Consider the following 18,121-nt stretch of genomic DNA (forward strand, 5'->3'; position numbering starts at 1 on the left):
AACTGACAGATATTACTAGTTAACTGGACAGGGAGCTTCCTCGGGTAGCAGGCTTCTTGCTGGCATCTGTGTGGTCACAGATGCTTGGGAAGTTTTGGCTGTCGACTCCGGGAGCTGCCCTGAGAGCAGAACCAGGCCTTCACTCTCTCAGCGGGGCAGGCAGGCCAGTGCTGGCCCCTCCCACTCTCCTGACACGTCTGATTTGTTCTTCTCTTCTACGCAGTGTGACGAAAAATGCACGAAGGCGTATTTCCACATGGGGAAGGCATACCTGGCTCTTAAGAACTACAGTGTGGTGAGTTCTGGAAGGAATGGGATGGCATGTTTGATCAGAGCGATGCTCCTGATTGTCTCAGAGGAGAACCCAGTTCCTCAAGGTTGATTAGATACTGATCCACCGTTTAGTATTTTTCAGGGTAACTCTTAACATCTTAGAGTTGAGAAGAATGTGGAGGGCCACCCCATACAGTCCCTGAGGTAGGAACGGCTTCTGTAGTATCTTCTTCCAGTGCTCATTTGGTCCTAGGAAAAGTGTCACTGGATAGAAAAGGCAAAGCAAAATTCACTTGTAAGCTCCTTGCCCAAAAGCCATTATGTGGGTACATGTTCACACTAACGCATTATGTATTGAAAATAGCAGCTTCATTGAGTTGTAATTAACATACCAAACAATTTGTGGAAAATGTACATTCTACTGGTTTTTAGTATATTCGAAGTTGTGAAACAATCAATTTTGGAGTACTGTATTTCTGTCACTTCCCCCAAAAGCCTTATACCCATGAACAGTCACTGCCCTTCCCTCCACACCCACCTCAACCCTAGGCAACTGCTAATCCACTTCGAGCTCTACATTGGCCGATTCTGGACAGTTCATCTAAATAGAATTATACAAAATGTAGTCTTTTGTTACTGGCCTCTTTCACTTAGCATAAAATTCGCAAGGTTCATCTGTGTGGTGAGATCAATACTTCATTCCTTTTTTTGCTGAAAATACTCCACTCTCTGGAGGAACCACAGTGCATTTATCCTTTGGTTAATGAGCACTGGGGTTGCTTCCACATTGTGTAGTGAACATTTATGTACAAATCTTTGTGTGGACACTTCTTGACAGTCCTCTTGATTGCAGACTGTGCCTAGAAGCAGAACTTCAGTGTGTCATATAATAACTCTGTTTAGCCTTTGGAGGAGTTGCCTGAGTGTTTTACCAGAGTGGCTGCATCGTTCCGCATTCCCACCAGCAGAGTGCAGCTCCAGTTTCTCCACATCCTGGAGAAATAATAGTACTTGTTATCATCTGTCTTTCTGATTATAGCCATCCCTGTGGGTGTGAAGTGGTATCGCATTGTGGTCTTGATTTGCATTTCCCCGACTGCTAATGATGTTGAGCATCTTACAGTGTACTTGAAGGATATTTGCATATCTTCTTTGGAGAAAAGTCTCTTCAGATCCTTTGTCATGTTTGAATTAGGGATACAAGTCCCTTATCAAAGAAATGATTCGCAGATACTTTTACCACTCTTTGTGTTGTGTTTCCGCTTTCTTTTTTTTTTTTTTTTACAAAGAGAGCGAGAGTCAGAGAGAGAGATAGACAGGGACAGACAGACAGGAATGGACGGAGAGATGAGAAGCATCAATCATTAGTTTTTCATTGCGCATTGCAACACTTTAGTTGTTCATTGATTGCTTTCTCATATGTGCCTTGACCGCGGGCCTTCAGCAGACTGAGTAACCCCTTGCTCGAGCCAAGACCTTGGGTCCAAGCTGGTGAGCTTTACTCAAACCAGATGAACCCTCACTCAAGTTGGCGACCTTGGGGTCTCGAACCTGGGTCTTCCGCATCCCAGTCCAACTCTCTATCCACTGCGCCACTGCCCGGTCAGGTGCGTTTCCACTTTCTTGATGGTGTCCTGTGTAGTACAGAATTTTTCATTTCGATGAAGTCCACATTACCTGTATTTTGCTTTGGTTACTTATGTTTTTGGCATCATTACCTCATCTAAGATTTACTCCAATGTTTTTTTCTAAAAGTCTTATGGCTTTAGCTCTTAAATTTATATCTCTGATCACTTTGAGTTCATTTTTGTGTATGGTGTAAGGAAGGGACCCAGCTTCTTGCTTTTATAGGTTATGTCCAGTCATTCCAGCATCACTTCTTGAAAAAACGATTCTGTCTTCCACTGAATGACTTTGGCACCCTTGTCAAAAATCAATTGCAAATCAATTCATGACTCAATTTTGTTGCATTGATCTATACGTCTGTTCTTATGACTATACCACACTGTCTTGATTCCTATAGCTTTGTAGTAAAATTTGAAATTGAGAAACAGTCTTCTAACTTTTCTCGGCCTTTTTTCTTTTCTTTTCTATTTTTTTAAAGGGACAGAGAGAGGGATAGACAAGAATGGAGTGAGGCCTGACTGTGGTGGCGCAGTGGATAAAGCGTTGACCTGGAAATGCTGAGGTTGCCGGTTCGAAACCCTGGGCTTGCCTGGTCAAGGCACATATGGGAGTTGATGCTTCCAGCTCCTCCCCCTTCTCTTTCTCTGTCTCTCTCTCTCCTCTCTCTCCCTCTCTGTCTCTCTCTCTCCTTCTTTCCTCTCTAAAAATGAATTAATAAAATAAATAAATAAATATAAAAAAAAGAAAAAGAAAAATTAAAAAAAAAAGAATGGAGTGAGATGAGAAGCATCAATCATCAGTTTTTTATTGTGACATCTTAGTTGTTCATTGATTGCTTTCTCATATGTGCTTTGACCGCGGGCCTTCAGCAGACCAAGCAACCCCTTGCTTGAGCCAGCGACCTTGGGTCCAAGCTGGTGAGCTTTTTGCTCAAACCAGATGAGCCCGCACTCAAGCTGGCGACCTCGGGGTCTCGAACCTGGGTCCTCTGCATCCCAGTCCGACACTCTATCCACTGTGCCACCCCCTGGTCAGGCTGAACTCATATTCTTGGTGTAAGGTTGGCCAGGAGACAGAAACCAAATTGAGTAGATGTGTACTGTATTGGGTAGTGATAGTGTTGTTGGGGCATATAAGTCAGGAAGCAGTGAAGGTATAGAGTGGTCAGGGAGGACCTCGCTAGAGGAAAGGAGGCAGTGAAGTAGAGAAGACGTGGATATGTAATGCAGGAGTGGTCCAGGCAGGGAGATAGCTGGATGGGAGCAACCAAGGAGGAGATTGATGAGGGATGAGGTAGGCAGGTGACGTGTGTGGGTACTGGGCCCCTAGGGCCTTGCAGGCTTTGAGTGGACCTTGGATTTTACTTTGGATAAGCTGAGAGTCATTAGAAGATTTTGAGGCCTTGGCTGGTTGGATCAGTGGATAGAGCGTTGGCCTTCAGTGCAGACATCCCAGGTTTGATCCCTTGTCAGGGCACACATAAGAAATACTCATCTGCTTCTCCTCCTCTCCCTCTCCTCCTTCTCTTCATCTTCTCCTCCCACAGCTAGTGGCTTTGTTGGTTTGAGCAGGGCCCTAGGTGCTGAAGATAGTTTGGTTGGTCCGAGCGTCAGTCCTAGGCATTGAGGATAGCTCGGTTGATTTCGAGCATCAGCGCAGACAGGGGTTGCCAGGTGGATCCTGGTCAGGGTGCATGCAGGAGTCTGTCTCTCTATCTCCCCTCCTCTCATTTAAAAAAGAAAGAAAGAAAGAAAGAAAGAAAGAAAGAAAGAAAGAAAGAAAGAAAGAAAGAAAGGAGGGAGGGAGGGAGGGAGGGAGGGAGGGAGGGAGGGAGGGAGGGAGGGAGGGAGGGAGGGAGGAAAAAAGAAAGGAGAGAGGAGAGGAGAGGAGAGGAGGGAGGGAGGAAGGAAGTAAAGAGGTGAAATAATCTGAGTTGTGTTTTACTGGCTCACTCTGCTCTACCAGGATTATACAGTGTGTCCGTAAAGTCATGGTGCACTTTTGACCGGTCACAGGAAAGCAACAAAAGACAATAGAAATGTGAAATCTGCACCAAATAAAAGGAAAACCCTCCCAGTTTCTGTAGGATGATGTGGCAGCATGTGTGCATGTGCAGATGATGACGTAACACCATGTATTACGTCAGCGGAGCAGCCCATGGCCATGCCAGTCGAGATGTGGATGGTACAGAGGAAAGTTCAGTGTGTTCTGTGGCTTGCTAAATTTAAATCCATGACCAAAGTGCAACGTGAATATTGGCGTGTTTATAACGAAGTGCCACCACATAGGAATAACATTACTCTGTGGGATAAGCAGTTGAAGGGAACCGGCAGTTTGCTGGAGAAACCCCGTTCTGGTAGGCCATCAGTCAGTGACGAGTCTGTAGAGGCTATACAGGATAGCTACCTAAGGAGCCCTAAAAAATCTGTGCGTGAGCCCACATCAAACTGGACTGAATAGGTATAAAACTGGGAGAGTTTTCCTTTTATTTGGTGCAGGTTTCACATTTCTATCATCTTTTGTTGCTTTCCTGTGACCAGTCAAAAGTACACCATGACTTTACGGACACACTGTATTTTGGTAATAAAAGAGCAGAGAACCAGTTATAGGGCTATTGCAAGTGAGGAGATGACATGGATATACACCAACAGTGAGGCCAGCAGGAATTGTTTCTAGATTAGACCTAGGGTTAAAAAGAAGTTGGATACAAGATCACTGTCTTAGTCTTTTTGGCTTGCTATAGCACAGACCAGGTAACTTAAATCACAGACACATTTCTCACAGTTCTGGAGTTAGGGAAGTTCAAGAATAAGACACTGCAGATTTGGTGTCTAGTGAGGACCTGATTCCTGGCTCATAGACAGCCAGGAGAGTGAAAGAGCTCTCTGGGATCTCTTTAAAAAGGGCACTAAACTTACTCAGGAGAGCCCATCCTCATGACCTAATCTCCTCCCGAAGACCCCACCTCCTATTACTTCGCCTTGGGGGCTTTAGGTTTCAACATATGAATGCTGAGGGGACACAGACATTTAGTCTACAACAGTGCCAGTTGTTGATGTCTGTCCGATGTCCTGTGACACTTCTCTCTGATTAATGAGATATTGTTCTTCAGTTTATTTCTTAATCCTAATCTTCTCGACAAGCCTTCAGCCTTTATGATAGCTCAGAGTTGTTTTTGTTTTTTTCGTGAGCTTTTTATTCACACTCAGGTTGTATCACACTCTGGGCAGGTCTTGATATCCCTGAGGACAGTACTGCCCTACTGTCCTCGCCAGGGACAGCAGTCTTTCCCCCAAAAGCTTTCAGTCTGACCATTTCTGAGTGAAAGCCCTTCACTCTGTAGGTGGCCGGCTGGCTGCAGCCCCATACCCTGAAGTGGGCCCTTCTCCTGTTCTGTTCCCAAGTCTCTGTCAGCACCGTCTTCAGCTTTGTTTGTTCCCTCACTCCCCACAGGCATATCTGACAGGTCCCTCCTGTCCTCTCTCAGTGCAAATATCACATCTAAATTCCTATTCCAGCCAGACAGGATCCACAGGGATTTAGGACGGGGTATTTTCCATCACAGGCTATGTGACAACACTATTTTTAAAAATAAGTTTTGAATCAACACCTGTTGCCTCACAGAACCAGAGAAGCCTAAACAAATGTCAGACGGGTGCCGTGTTCCCAAGCCTACCTCCCATGCTGGGAGCAGAGGAGGCTGGAAGGAGATAAGGAGGAAGCTGAGCCCTGTGATACCTAGTGTCTTCCTATAATCACCTTCACCCTCTAACTACTTGTCAAAGTCTTGGGGGTTTTTTTGTGTGTGTGCTTTTTTCCAGTCTAGAGAGTGTTTTCAGAAGATCTTAGAAATAAACCCCCAGCTGCAGACGCAGATGAAAGGTGAGCATTCCTGCTGTGTCCTTCGTGAAGTCCACTGTCCCCTGTGCTCTGGCCTTAGGCTGCGGCCCAGCCCTTCCCTGCATCGGGGGCAAAGCCACACCCTTGCCTCTAGACCGGTCCTCTGCTGGCTGCTGCCCTGTGCCCCCTTCCTCTGTTCTCCAGCTCACACTTGTGCCTTCCTACGTCCTACACCGTCCTTCAGAGCCTTCTAGACGTATTTCTGTTCTCGTGTCTTCAAGATGTTTTAAGTTGTGGGTACAGACTATACACTATTCCTAAAGTTTTCCTTGCTGAAGATGAGTTTCAGTAATTTTAATGCATTATGCCTCCCAGTGTGCCATCCTCAAAAAGGTTACTCCCTATATGGTGTGCTGATGTCAGGGTTTTGTTTTGTTTTCCTTCTGGTTTTGCTAGGTCACCTGATTGAAGTAGATCTTCGGGAGAAAGCAGACCTTCAGGAGAAGGAAGCCCAAGAATCGCTGGACTCAGGAAAGAGCACAGCCGTGACAACCAAGAACCTCTTGGAGACTCTTTCCAAGCCTGATCAGAACCCCTTGTTCTATGCTGGCTGGATCGAAATCCTGACTGAGATGATGAAGGACAGTAAGCTAGAGACCTTCCATGAATACTGTTGTTATAAAGGGGCAGAGTTAGAGGTGTGTCCTCATGGCAAGGGCTCACTTCCACGAACACTGATTGAAGACCTTCTGTAATGTAGATGGTAAAGGGGGTGTGTAAGAAATACCCCAGCCCAGCTCCGTGCTCTCCTCAGAGCATGCATACACTCAACGCACATGCAGGAACACATGCACAGCACAACGCAGAATACACACGCAGGTGCACTCACATCCTGTCTCCTTATATCACACACAGCACACACACCATGTACACCCCACATATCACACCATGTACAGGGGGTCCTTGGATTGCAACAGTCTCGACATATGACATTTTGAGTTTATGATGCTCACTTCCATAAAGCTTAAAAAATTGAGACATGAGTGTTTGGGCTTATGCTGTTAGCGTCATACTTACAGACTGCATGGGCGACCTAGTTTGGTGTGTGCAGCTGGAGAATACACAGTACAGTGTACAGTACAGTATATTTGTGTCCTTTTCCTTATTCTGGGCCTTAGTTGTGTTATGTTCTATACTATGATTTTACAACTATGTTAGGACAGGTAAGTGACTTAGGCTAGGGTGTGTTTCGACTTACACCAAAATTCAGGTTTACATTACTGTCGGAGGAATGGAACTGTATCGTACCCTGAGGACCCCTGTATACTTACATCACATAACATACATTGCACACATTCACCACTCACATCTGCTGCACACATCCCACACAAATCCATACGCCATTTGTGTGCCCACACGCACACCATGTACACCTAGTTAGGAGCTCACCTCCTAATGCATCACTGTAGGGGTTAGGTTTCACTTGTGAATTCTGAGGGGACACAAACATGGAGTCTGTAGCAGTTACCATGGTTGATGCATGTCCTCTCCTCTGTAGCACCCTCCACTGTCCCCATGAATCTCCCCCAACCCATAGGATAGGGAACTGGCAGGTGGAAGTTTTGTAGGATGAGCTGGAAGGTTTACCCCAGTTCACTTAACAGTACTTAGGAAGTGTAAGTAATTTCAGAGTGGATGTCAGCTCCTCCTGCTGATGAGCCCCCTCCTGCTCTCTTCTCTAAGTTCCTGTGAGCATTGACACTGGGCACAAACCGTGTCTGTGACTCTGACCTGGTGCCATTTGTACAGCTAGATGGAGTCTCTGACATCCCTTCAGTATACAGCAGAGGGTGCTCACATATTCCCTTCAGTAGTTTCTTAGAAATGGCAGGCTTCTCTCTAGAGGCCTGGAAACAGCTTCAAAATAATTATCTAAGAACAGATGGGTATGTCATTCCTTCCTGGAGGTTATGCAGCTCCAGAAGGCTCTAAAGATTATAGAATGATAAGTTGTCAGGTAACCCATGGGGCCACCAGTCCCAGCTCTCCTTCCCTGGACAGATTGTCCCTCTCACTGGGGCATTGGGTGGCGATGACACCTATAGGTTTTAGAATGTGAAGGTACCTGCTTCTGCCCAAACGAACTTGATGACTTTGTCGTCTCATATTGGGCTCCTCTCTGTTACAGCTAGACATCAGCGAAGCAGCTCAGGAGTCTGACACGGTTTTCTCTGAATTTGTTTCAGATACAGAACGCACTTTATTCAGAACACACAGTGGATTCAGTATCATCAATGGGAATGAGGTCATAAGAAGGTAGGAATGTTTGTGAAGACAGCCACATTAAAGCGAGGAAAGATAGCTATCCTGAAATCAGACCCTGATCAGGCAGGCAGAGAATTCACTGGATGGCATCACCTTCCGTCAGGATTGGTGGCCCCCTGATGGGGAAGAAATGCCATGTGAACACCCCTTGAGCTTTGAGCCTTAGGTATTGTAAATTATGCCACAGTTAACAGCTGTAGAGAGGAAAGGTCGGCACACTTCCTAGGGTTTCTCCAAGCACTTCAAAGTCATAGAATTTCCCAGCGTTACCTTAATTTTTTCAGCATTACATCCTTTGGTAGGTATGGTGTTTACCAATTCAATAAACTGCCTCCTGTATAACACTGTTGTCTTTCCAGCAAGTCCAAACCCAGAATAACAGTGCAGAAGGCTGACCGTTCCGGCCGCTTTCCCACCAGCTGCAAGATGGCCTTTGCTCTCTTCCTCTTTTAGAAGTTGTGATCATATCAGGGAATGAGAGCCACTGGGTTCTTGCTGATCCAATTTCTAATTTCATTTTAAGAAGAGCCCATATGAATGATAGGAGGTTGTTTGCTAAATTTATTTTAACTTTATTTTGCATTTCAGTTTTTCTGGTGTAATTCCTGAGGCTTAGAACATTGCTATGGGTTTGGTTGCCACGTGTGCACATGTGGTAAGGCCTGTCAACCATTGGCAGTGTGCAGGCCCACTGCTCATCAGTTGTGGTATGATCGTGGCCCACAGCACCGGCTCACCGCCCAACCCAGATGCAGCCCGGACTTCTTAGCCCATGCCCCTGTCCTGGACTCTCAGTTCAGAGCTCAGCAGCCTCTTGGTCATGGTGGTCTGCAGCCCTGGATGATATAGTTGCTTTCTCAACCCTGCATGTCAGAGATCTGTTGGTGAAATAAAACCAACTGGAAAACATATCAAGGCTGATGTCTTGAGTATGGTTCTTCTTTGTCCCCTATAGGTGCTTTTCTGCAGAAGGAAAGGATGTTGTGGAAGAGACCACGTGTTTGTCTGTCCTCCGGCTCTGGCAGGCTGTGTGCAGCGGGAACGGTAAGCCTGGCTCTTCACAGTTAATCATCCTCAGCGCCCATCAGTGTGGGAGCTTCCTGAGAAGAAGTGTTGTGCCCCAAGTGCCAGGCCCCGAGGTGTCCATGTTTAGACTTCCCCTCAGGAAAACCAAATGGGCCAGAAACAAGGCCTGCATTCCAGTTACGTCTCCAGCACCCTGACAGACCACCTTCACCATGACCAAGGTCACTGTCGGCATCGTGAGTGGTCTCACCACCTAGGCATTGTCCTACTCTCTGCAGACGTGACTTCTGCTCATGTGTAGCCAGTGGGGTGGCAGAGTTTCTCCTTTCCCGCCTGCTTAAAAATGTTGTTGTTGTTTTCTCTGACAACGGCGCCCATCTTAGCATTGTGAGTTTGACAGTTGTCTCTGCAGCATCAGTGACCCTGGTTTGTGTTTGATAGTAGAACAGGAAAATGCTATGAGGATTTTATTTACCTGGTTAACTCTTAGCTTGTTACATACTAGCATATTCTGGGGCTTACTAAGTTTTTACAGAATCTGATCACTTTTGGACCCTCAATATAAATTGAACCATCCTCTTATTTTAAAAAGAAATTATATTTTTATAGGAAAAAAGAGCTGACCTTGGACACAAAACCCTGAAAATTAGAATAATGATAGCTTGTCCTTTCCACAGAGCCCGGTGAGGGGCCAGGAGCAGAACTTGTGAGTGCAGCTTATAAACCAGAAAATGCTGACTATGAGATAATGTCATTTTTTTCTCTTGATTTATAAGAGTGGAGGAACAGCTTACACATTGTTGCCGGCAGTATGACGCAGCAGTTCTCGTGTCACCGGCTACTTTTTCATAATTGAGTATGCAAGTGAAACAATCTAAATAAACTTCAGTATACTTTATTTATACATAATGAATTTAAATGAAACTTTGTACATATCTGCTACATATTATATTTATACATATTATATATTTTAGTAATTTCATTCATGATACAGTTTTAGTAGATGTTTTGTAAAATTGTTCCATTTGGTGATGGTATAAATTGGTTTGAGAAACAACTAAATAAAAAAAAATCATCCCTGGCCCTGGCCGGTTGGCTCAGCGGTAGAGCGTCGGCCTGGCATGCGGGGGACCCGGGTTCGATTCCCGGCCAGGGCACATAGGAGAAGCGCCCATTTGCTTCTCCACCCCCCCTCCTTCCTCTCTGTCTCTCTCTTCCCCTCCCGCAGCCAAAGCTCCATTGGAGCAAAGATGGCCCGGGCGCTGGGGATGGCTCCTTGGCCTCTGCCCCAGGCGCTAGAGTGGCTCTGGTCGCAGCAGAGCGACGCCCCGGAGGGGCAGAGCATCGCCCCCTGGTGGGCAGAGCATCGCCCCTGGTGGGTGTGCCGGGTGGATTCCGGTCGGGCGCATGCGGGAGTCTGTCTGACTGTCTCTCCCCATTTCCAGCTTCAGAAAAATACAAAAAAAAAAAAAAAAATCATCCCTAAAAAGTAATTTTGTCACTTCCCTGATGTTCTGTGGATCACTAAGGTTGGCAGTTCCACCCGAAATATTTGAATAATGCTCCAAAGTTGTTGTAATATCATTTTCAGTCCACTCTTCTTGAAAATCACTTCCACTATCAGATCTTATTACATTTCTTTTTGTCATTTTGGTGGTCTAATATCCAACTCATTACTGTCTTGCGATAAACAATCAATTTCTGCATCACTGCAGTATATTTCAAAATCACTTGGACAATCAGATAAAGTGTCTGCATGTAATTCATTGAAAAGTTCTTCACCTTCACGATTTGTCATGGTTGGAACTTTGTAATACTAGTGTGATAAAAAAATAAATATCAAGTAAAGTCACTTATAATAAACTGAACATGATTGAGCACAATGAAGAAGATTTTACAATATCCTTGATGTGAATGCTCAGACTGCGAGTGGTTAGAAGATAGTCTAAGTTTAGACGGCTGGACACTGTGATTGTTTGTCTACCGTAGCTTTGATTTTGCGGTCTCAGCTTGGAGGAGTGGGAAGAAAAGGAGTCTGCATGGGACTATAGAACGGTCTGCTGTTTTTCGAACTTCGACCCTCAGGGTGAAGAGTCACAAATACAATAATCCTATATTACCCTGAATTTCACCAATTGAAATAGCTAATGCAAGTGCAAACACGTGAGCGGTCAACAATGTGTGAAGTTCTAGAAAACTAGAGAGCCCGGGGCCTCTTTCCTGAAGGGAAATACACTCAGGTGAATATCATTATCAAGGAGGCCTGCTATTCTGTAGGATCCTGTACCACCCAGGGTGGTGACTGTGCAAACCCTCCCACAGGGGGCGGGGGCGGCAGGGGCTGGTGGCATTGGAGTGGGGCACCCTGTCCCCTGTGCAGCGACGTCCTCAGCCACAACCCACTTTGCTTTCTGTGAACCTTCGCATCACATTTTCCTCTAACATCTGAAAATACATGATCAGACACAGCCTGTGTTGTAAATGCTCTTATCTCAGATCGATGACATCTTGGAATATCCAACTCACTAAATACAAAGCAGCTTTTAAAGAGGACAAGGGACTGCATAAAAGTAAAGATGTGGAAATAATGTCATTGAGTGGGAGAGAGAAGCCAAGTAGGGTGTAGGATGTATCATTTTTTAACATTATTTGTACCAGGGGTGAATAGCAGTAGCTCCTTTCTGGAATGGGCTCACCTGGAGGGGGTACAAGAGCAGGGGCCTTTCATTTTCACCTTTGTTCTCCTCCTGTTACTTCAGTTGTTTACGATGAGTTTTTTCTCAGTATCAGAAAAAATACATAAACTAAACAAACTCTACCCTGTTTCTTAGCGTAGCTGCATACTCTAGCTGCACCCCTGCCTGCCCTCAAGAAATCCACATGCCTGGTTAGATGGTGAACCAGGTGAGGGGGTAAATGCAGTGCTGCTACCCTAGAAATAGCTTACAGTCTGGAAAGGGGCACAGGCTTCTTAATGAATGTGTCGAGTGACAGTCCGGCTCTCCACGGAGAACTCTCATGACACTCATATGAAAATGGATGGTCTAAAGATACTTCACAGTTCAGCTGATTTCTTTCCCTTTCCTCACATTTCCACACATGCCAAGGAAGGGCTGGCAAGAGTAGCAATCGCTAATGTACTTGTGCCAGTCAGTCCCTGCTATAAACATTACCATGTAGTAACTCATTTAATCCTCATGAAAACAGGCAAGTCGCCTTCCTCACTCCACGATGAGGAAACAGCGGCACAGGAGTTACTAGGTCGGCTCGGGCCGTTCACTGGTCATTGAGATCTAGCAGTCTGGTTCTCGCGGCTGTGCTCTAGGATCTCACTGTCCCACCTCACGTGCGAGTGGAGAAGAGTCGGGTTTCCCGTCGGGATGGTGGGGACAGAATGGTTTAATTGCCATCATAGTGGCACAAGGTGATGAACCCTGTGTTCCAGAGGAGAACCAGCACCTGCTTGTGATGCGCCCTGACACAGGCCAGCTGCTACCCTCCCTCCTGGCCTCCCGGGTCCCAGCCATCCAGGAGCAGAGCCTGGCCCTGCTGCTGCAGCTCGCCCAGACAGGGAACGGCCGGAGCCTCATCATCAGCCACCTGGACCTGGCTCGGTAAGGCTCTGCTGACGGGACCTCCCCTGCCGCATCCCAGGCACCACCCACCAAGCTCAGACCAGCCTGGCTACCCTCTCACATCTCCGACGTGAGAGGCGCCAGCAGGCTTTATGAAGGATCAGGAACAGTAGGGCCTTCGAAGGGGGCACTCCCTCCTGAGGACCCTCAGGGCCAACTCCAGTCCAGGGTGGCTACACGGGGTGGCTGTACTTCTCCTGAGCCTGTCCATCTCAGATACTGTGCCCCTCCCAGACACTGCAGGCTGTGCAAATGCCAGCACTTGCAAAACCAGGCTGGGAACCCACCTCTAAAGCTCATTTGCTTCTGCCCTTGTAGCCTCGGTCCTGCTTGACCCTGTTCCTGTACTTGCATTTCTCCTTCATTCCTGTTTGAGGTCTACTGATTTTATATATCCTTACACCCTTTCTGAGCACAGTAGAATATAAACAAATAAAACACATCATAAATACTGTTACATGTAGGTTTTCCCAAGGCTTATACCATCTCCCCTAAGTAGACTTTATTAAAAACATGACTGAGCCATAACAATTCTGCCCAGTGCTCTTCATCCTAAAGATAATTAGTTTGAACATGTGAAATGCCACTTTTTATATCAATACAGGTAGGTGTTGGCAATGTACTGTAGTCCATTTAACCTAATAGAAACAGTAGCAATAATTATAGCGTGCTTTATAAATGCTTGGTATGTAATCTAATCCTAATTCTTTTCGCTATTATCTTGCTTTTATCCCTGCTCAGCCTTAGATGCAGGCAAAGTGTTACTACTCTGGGTCACAGAGGTGCAAGAGTAACTGCAGCAGTTTCCCTGGGGAGTCTCACCCAGCTGGTCCAGGCCCCAAAGCCCAGATCCCTGTCCCTGTTCCCAGTAAGACAGGCAGCCAACTCTGAAACCCTGTCAAGATTTCACTGGGCCCGGCGGAGACCTCCAGCACCTGTCCCTCATCGGTGGGGAGGTGCACTGTGTGCTAAGGACAGGGTGCTTTTTGAGCCTGGGCTGTGTCTCTGCCCAGACTCTCAGGCCAGGCACAGCCCCGAGGGCTCACCGGGAGGCCAAAGCGGCCCCTGGAGCTCAGCCCACACAGGTGGGTGGCTTCTTCGTTCACAGAGTTAAATCCTCAGAAGCACATTTCACATTTCAGATAATGGCAGTCATTCCCTCAGCTCCTCCATCATATGTTTTTACTTGGTTTGGTCATCCTGAGTAAATGTACCCATAGTTATAAGCTTTCCCCCAAAGCTATCTTGGAATTGCTTGAGTTTCCATTTGAATTCCAGTGTCATGGAGAGCAGCATTTATTATCCTGTGAAGTCCTGCCTACTCTCTTTAGACAGTCGAAGGACACCATAGCTTATTACCTTAATGACCGCTAGTCTGGTTAATGTCCATCTCCCATTAAACTAGAAAGAGATGGAGTGTGTTCTCTGAAATGAAATGTGATGGTTTTAAGCAGAAGAGGGTGCACACAGCCTCATGACCTCACAGAGAGGCACACTTACCACATTCCTCCAAAAGTGCTTTTCCCTCACGGACACAGACGACAGTGTGGTGATTGCCAGAGGTTGGGGAAGAGTGTAGAGGGGATTAATGGTGATGGACAAAGACTTGACTTGGGCATGATTTCACAATGTGGTGTACAGCGATGTGATGAAGAACTGGGCACCTGACACCTATATAATTATGTTAACCAGTGTCACCCCAATAAATTCAATTAAAAAGATGCTTTTTCCTATATGATATGTGGAGAACAAGTGTGCATTGACGGGAACCAGGCGAGGGCCAGCATCACTTTGTGGAAAGAGCTAGTGTTTTATTTATTTTATTTATTTTTATTTTTTTATTTTTTGTATTTTTCTGAAGCTGGAAACGGGAGAGACAGTCAGACTCCCGCATGCGCCTGACCAGGATCCACCCAGCACGCCCACCAGGGGCGACGCTCTACCCACCAGGGGGCGATGCTCCACCCATCCGGGGCATCGCTCTGCCGCGACCAGAGCCACTCTAGCGCCTGGGGCAGAGGCCAAGGAGCCATCCCCAGCGCCCGGGCCATCCCTGCTCCAATGGAGCCTTGGCTGCGGGAGGGGAAGAGAGAGACAGAGAGGAAGGAGGGGGGGTGGGGGTGGAGAAGCAAATGGGCGCTTCTCCTATGTGCCCTGGCCGGGAATCGAACCTGGGTCCCCTGCACGCCAGGCTGACGCTCTACCGCTGAGCCAACCGGCCAGGGCCGAGCTAGTGTTTTAGATGAAGCAATCGTGAGCCCAAGTCCCCTGCTTGTCTCTGTCTGCGTATGTGACTCAGGAAGTTCCTTAGCTGATGGGCCTGGTGCCTCCTCTGTGTCAGACCCATGATGACACCTAACAGGGGTGATGCCAGTACCCCAGGCAGAATTTTTTCATTACATTCTACAGAAACTTGACTAAGAGAAGCTGGCCTTGTTCTTCTCACCTAACAGAAGAGGCTAAAGGTGGCAGTAGCTGCTTGAGTGGCTTCAGACATCAGGGTCGAGGTCTCTGCCCTCCTCTGACCCTCCCTCCCCTCATGGTCACACAGGCTGCAGCAGTTCCAAGTGGCCTGTTCTCCGGGCAGGGCAGCACCAGCCAGGTCTGTCCTTTTTAAGGTCAGAACTGTGTCACATGCCACTTCCAATTGGGATAATGGTTCTGGCTTCCATAGCAGAGTCAGGCAGGATGGAGGCAATATTGCCTTCTGCGGGGTTCACCAGCAGACAGATCTCTTGCAGGACAGGCAGTGTCTGGTGTCGTGTCGGCACATGGTGCGGGCTTGGTAATGACTTTCATATTCCTTTGTCTCTTCAGGGTCTAGCTCAGGGTCCTAACCTGATGTGAAAGTGCACATGTTAGTTATACCAGGTCATTTCCCAATGCATGGACCATCTGCAGGGACAGCTGCTGGTCAGCAAAGCAGAAAGTGCCACCAGAAATGGAGATGAGAGGAGTCGGAATGGACACTGTTCTCTCTGGTCCAGTTGGGGCATGCATCTTGTCAGATGGAGATGAAGCCTAGTGGCTTGCTTCCCAGGACAAAGACCGAGATGGCGTTAGACTGCGGTCTCCTCTTCCATGCTAGTCAGGCTCATCAGCACTCATCTTCAAGAACAAGGGAAATGGATTTAAACTGGTGGGGGAAGAATGTGAACAAACTGTAAAACAAGTGATTTATGGCAGCAGGCACACTGGAATACTATCCCGAGGAGGATGGGGATTTGTAGAAGCTTGACGTTAGCTGGGACCTTATGAGAAATCAGCCCCATCCCACCCCACCCAGCACCCCTGTCTCCTCCAGGGCGTCCCAGAGTGTGCGTGAGGGCATGACAGCCTCCGGGGACCATTCCAGCATTTTCATCCTGTTTTGCTCAGTTGCACTGGGCTGGGTACTTTAACAACCCATGGACTTAAGTCTCCTCAACTAATGCCAGGATGTGGCTCTCACCTTCTGGGGAAGTTCCTCCCATTGAGGACACTTCTGTTGATGAAAAATTATCACTGAGCACACACTGCCTGCCCCATTCCAGTCAAGGGGGCACTTCTGCTTCCCTGTATTGAGGCCTCAGTTCAGCCTACTGCCGGCCTACGGATGCATCTACGCCTTCTTTCCAGTGCTGACATAACCTGGTCTTTTCCAGGTTGGGCATCCTGGTTTCCTTCAGGAGATTTGAGTCCCAGACTCCTCCTAGAACAGGCTAAGTGACTCCAGTAGCAGAGGGGGGCGACTGCAGCCCAGTCTCCTAAATGGAAGAACCCCGTCTGACGGGCTCCTTTCTGCCTTTTTCTCCCGACACTGCCAGTGGCATTTGGTCCTGTTGATGTCATCCTTCCTGGTCCTCTTCCTACACCTTGGTTTTCCTTCTTGGTTTCCTTTCTGAGCCTCCTGTATGCTGTCACCTTTCCAAGTCAGGGACCCTGGGGTCTCGCCCTTGCCTTTCTCTCCCCATGGCCCTAATTATCACCCACAAGTGTCTTTCTCCTAAATGTACTGGAAGGACACCCTGTCTGCCACTGGCTATCTCCATCACAACACCATCAGTATAAACCCAATCATTCAGAAGTGGGTTTTCAAACCAGACCCTCTACCTGGATTTTCTGTCTTCATGGGTGACATTTCCATCCATCCTGTTAGTTGACCAAGCCAGAATCCTGCAGTGCCCCAGGATGGCCCCCACCTGTGAGATGCTGGTCCATTGTCAGCCCTCCCCTCAGCATCTCCTGCATTCACTTCCTTCTCTCCTCTTCTCCCCAGCATCTCCGGTCTGTCCTCCCAGCCACTGTGACCACCTCTTCACAGCATACCCTACTCTGCCCCTGCCCCTGCCCCTGCCCCTGCTCCTGCCCCTGCCCCTGCCTCTGCCCCTGTCCCTGCCCCTGCCCCTGCCCCTGTCCCTGCCCCTGCCTCTGCCTCTGCCTCTGCACTTCCAGTCTCGACAATCCCTGTTTCCCCTAGTGGAACCCCTGCCTCCTGCACCACCTGTTCCCCAGCCTCCACTCTCACCAAAGGGGCTTGTCTGACATGCACATCTGTCCTGGTGTTTTCTACTTAAAATGATAAAATGACTGCTGCCTGTAAGATTCATTCAGCTACTGAGAAATACAGTGTCTGGGAGTCACCCAGGGACTGTGTTTAATTGCAGCCTCCTCCCACTCAGACTGAGATGGGCTCAGGAATCTGCCTCCTCTCCCCACCTCTCTACCACTACCAAGGGCATCCTCTCCCAGCCACACGGAACATGCAGTCCGACAGGGTCAAGTGCAAACTTTCCAGCAAGCTAGAGAAGGCCCCCATGCCCTGGCTGGCTTTGTCCAGCTCTCCAGCCTCACTGCCCCCTACCCTCTCCTCACACCCTAAGCACCAGCCGCGAGGAGCTGCAGCAGTCTCCAGTACGCCCTGCTGTTTCCTGCCTCATCGTTGTGCGTGCTGCACCTGAAATGCTCTGCTCTTGTCCCCCTGTGCCCAGCACTAGCCTCTAGCCCGTTGGAGCTGGGAGCCCCAGAACCCACCACACTGCCTGGCACACAGCGAAGGAACAGGCAGAGAGCCAGCACTACTCTCTCAAGTGACTCTGAAACGTCACTGGCCCTTTGAAGCCTTTGTCTCCATCCCCTCACCTCTCTCACCAGGTAGACTGCACACTTTATACGAGTCTCCTTCTAACATATAACCTGGTACACATGTCAGTGTAGGAGAACGAGCACTTAGTACGCACCCCCTCACTGAGCACAGCACTCCACACACGGTGGGTACCGAGCGTGGGTTTGCTGGGTGGGCAGACGACACTGTCTCCGTCCTGATGCCAGGCAGTCTGTTAGGGCAGCCCAACTTGGCATTGGGTTTTTGTGACAACTCCACCAGACTGTTTGCTCATCGTGGGCTTGCAATTGCC

General features: G+C 47.9%; 1 protein-coding gene across 6 annotated transcripts in view; it reads left to right on the top strand.

The window, feature by feature from the left end:
• The window catches only part of TTC12 (tetratricopeptide repeat domain 12), a 55,809-nt gene that overhangs the window by 26,989 nt on the left and 10,699 nt on the right, over positions 1–18,121 (top strand). For all 6 annotated transcript variants that reach the window (XM_066244940.1, XM_066244987.1, XM_066244979.1 and 3 more), the window contains 6 exons: positions 224–295; positions 5,721–5,781; positions 6,196–6,384; positions 7,986–8,055; positions 9,020–9,108; positions 12,536–12,704. In XM_066244940.1, the coding sequence (XP_066101037.1) occupies positions 224–295; positions 5,721–5,781; positions 6,196–6,384; positions 7,986–8,055; positions 9,020–9,108; positions 12,536–12,704 (650 nt within the window). The remainder of the gene's footprint in view (positions 1–223; positions 296–5,720; positions 5,782–6,195; positions 6,385–7,985; positions 8,056–9,019; positions 9,109–12,535; positions 12,705–18,121) is intronic.

Source organism: Saccopteryx bilineata, chromosome 1 (assembly GCF_036850765.1).
Source record: "Saccopteryx bilineata isolate mSacBil1 chromosome 1, mSacBil1_pri_phased_curated, whole genome shotgun sequence".
NCBI lineage: Eukaryota > Metazoa > Chordata > Mammalia > Chiroptera > Emballonuridae > Saccopteryx > Saccopteryx bilineata.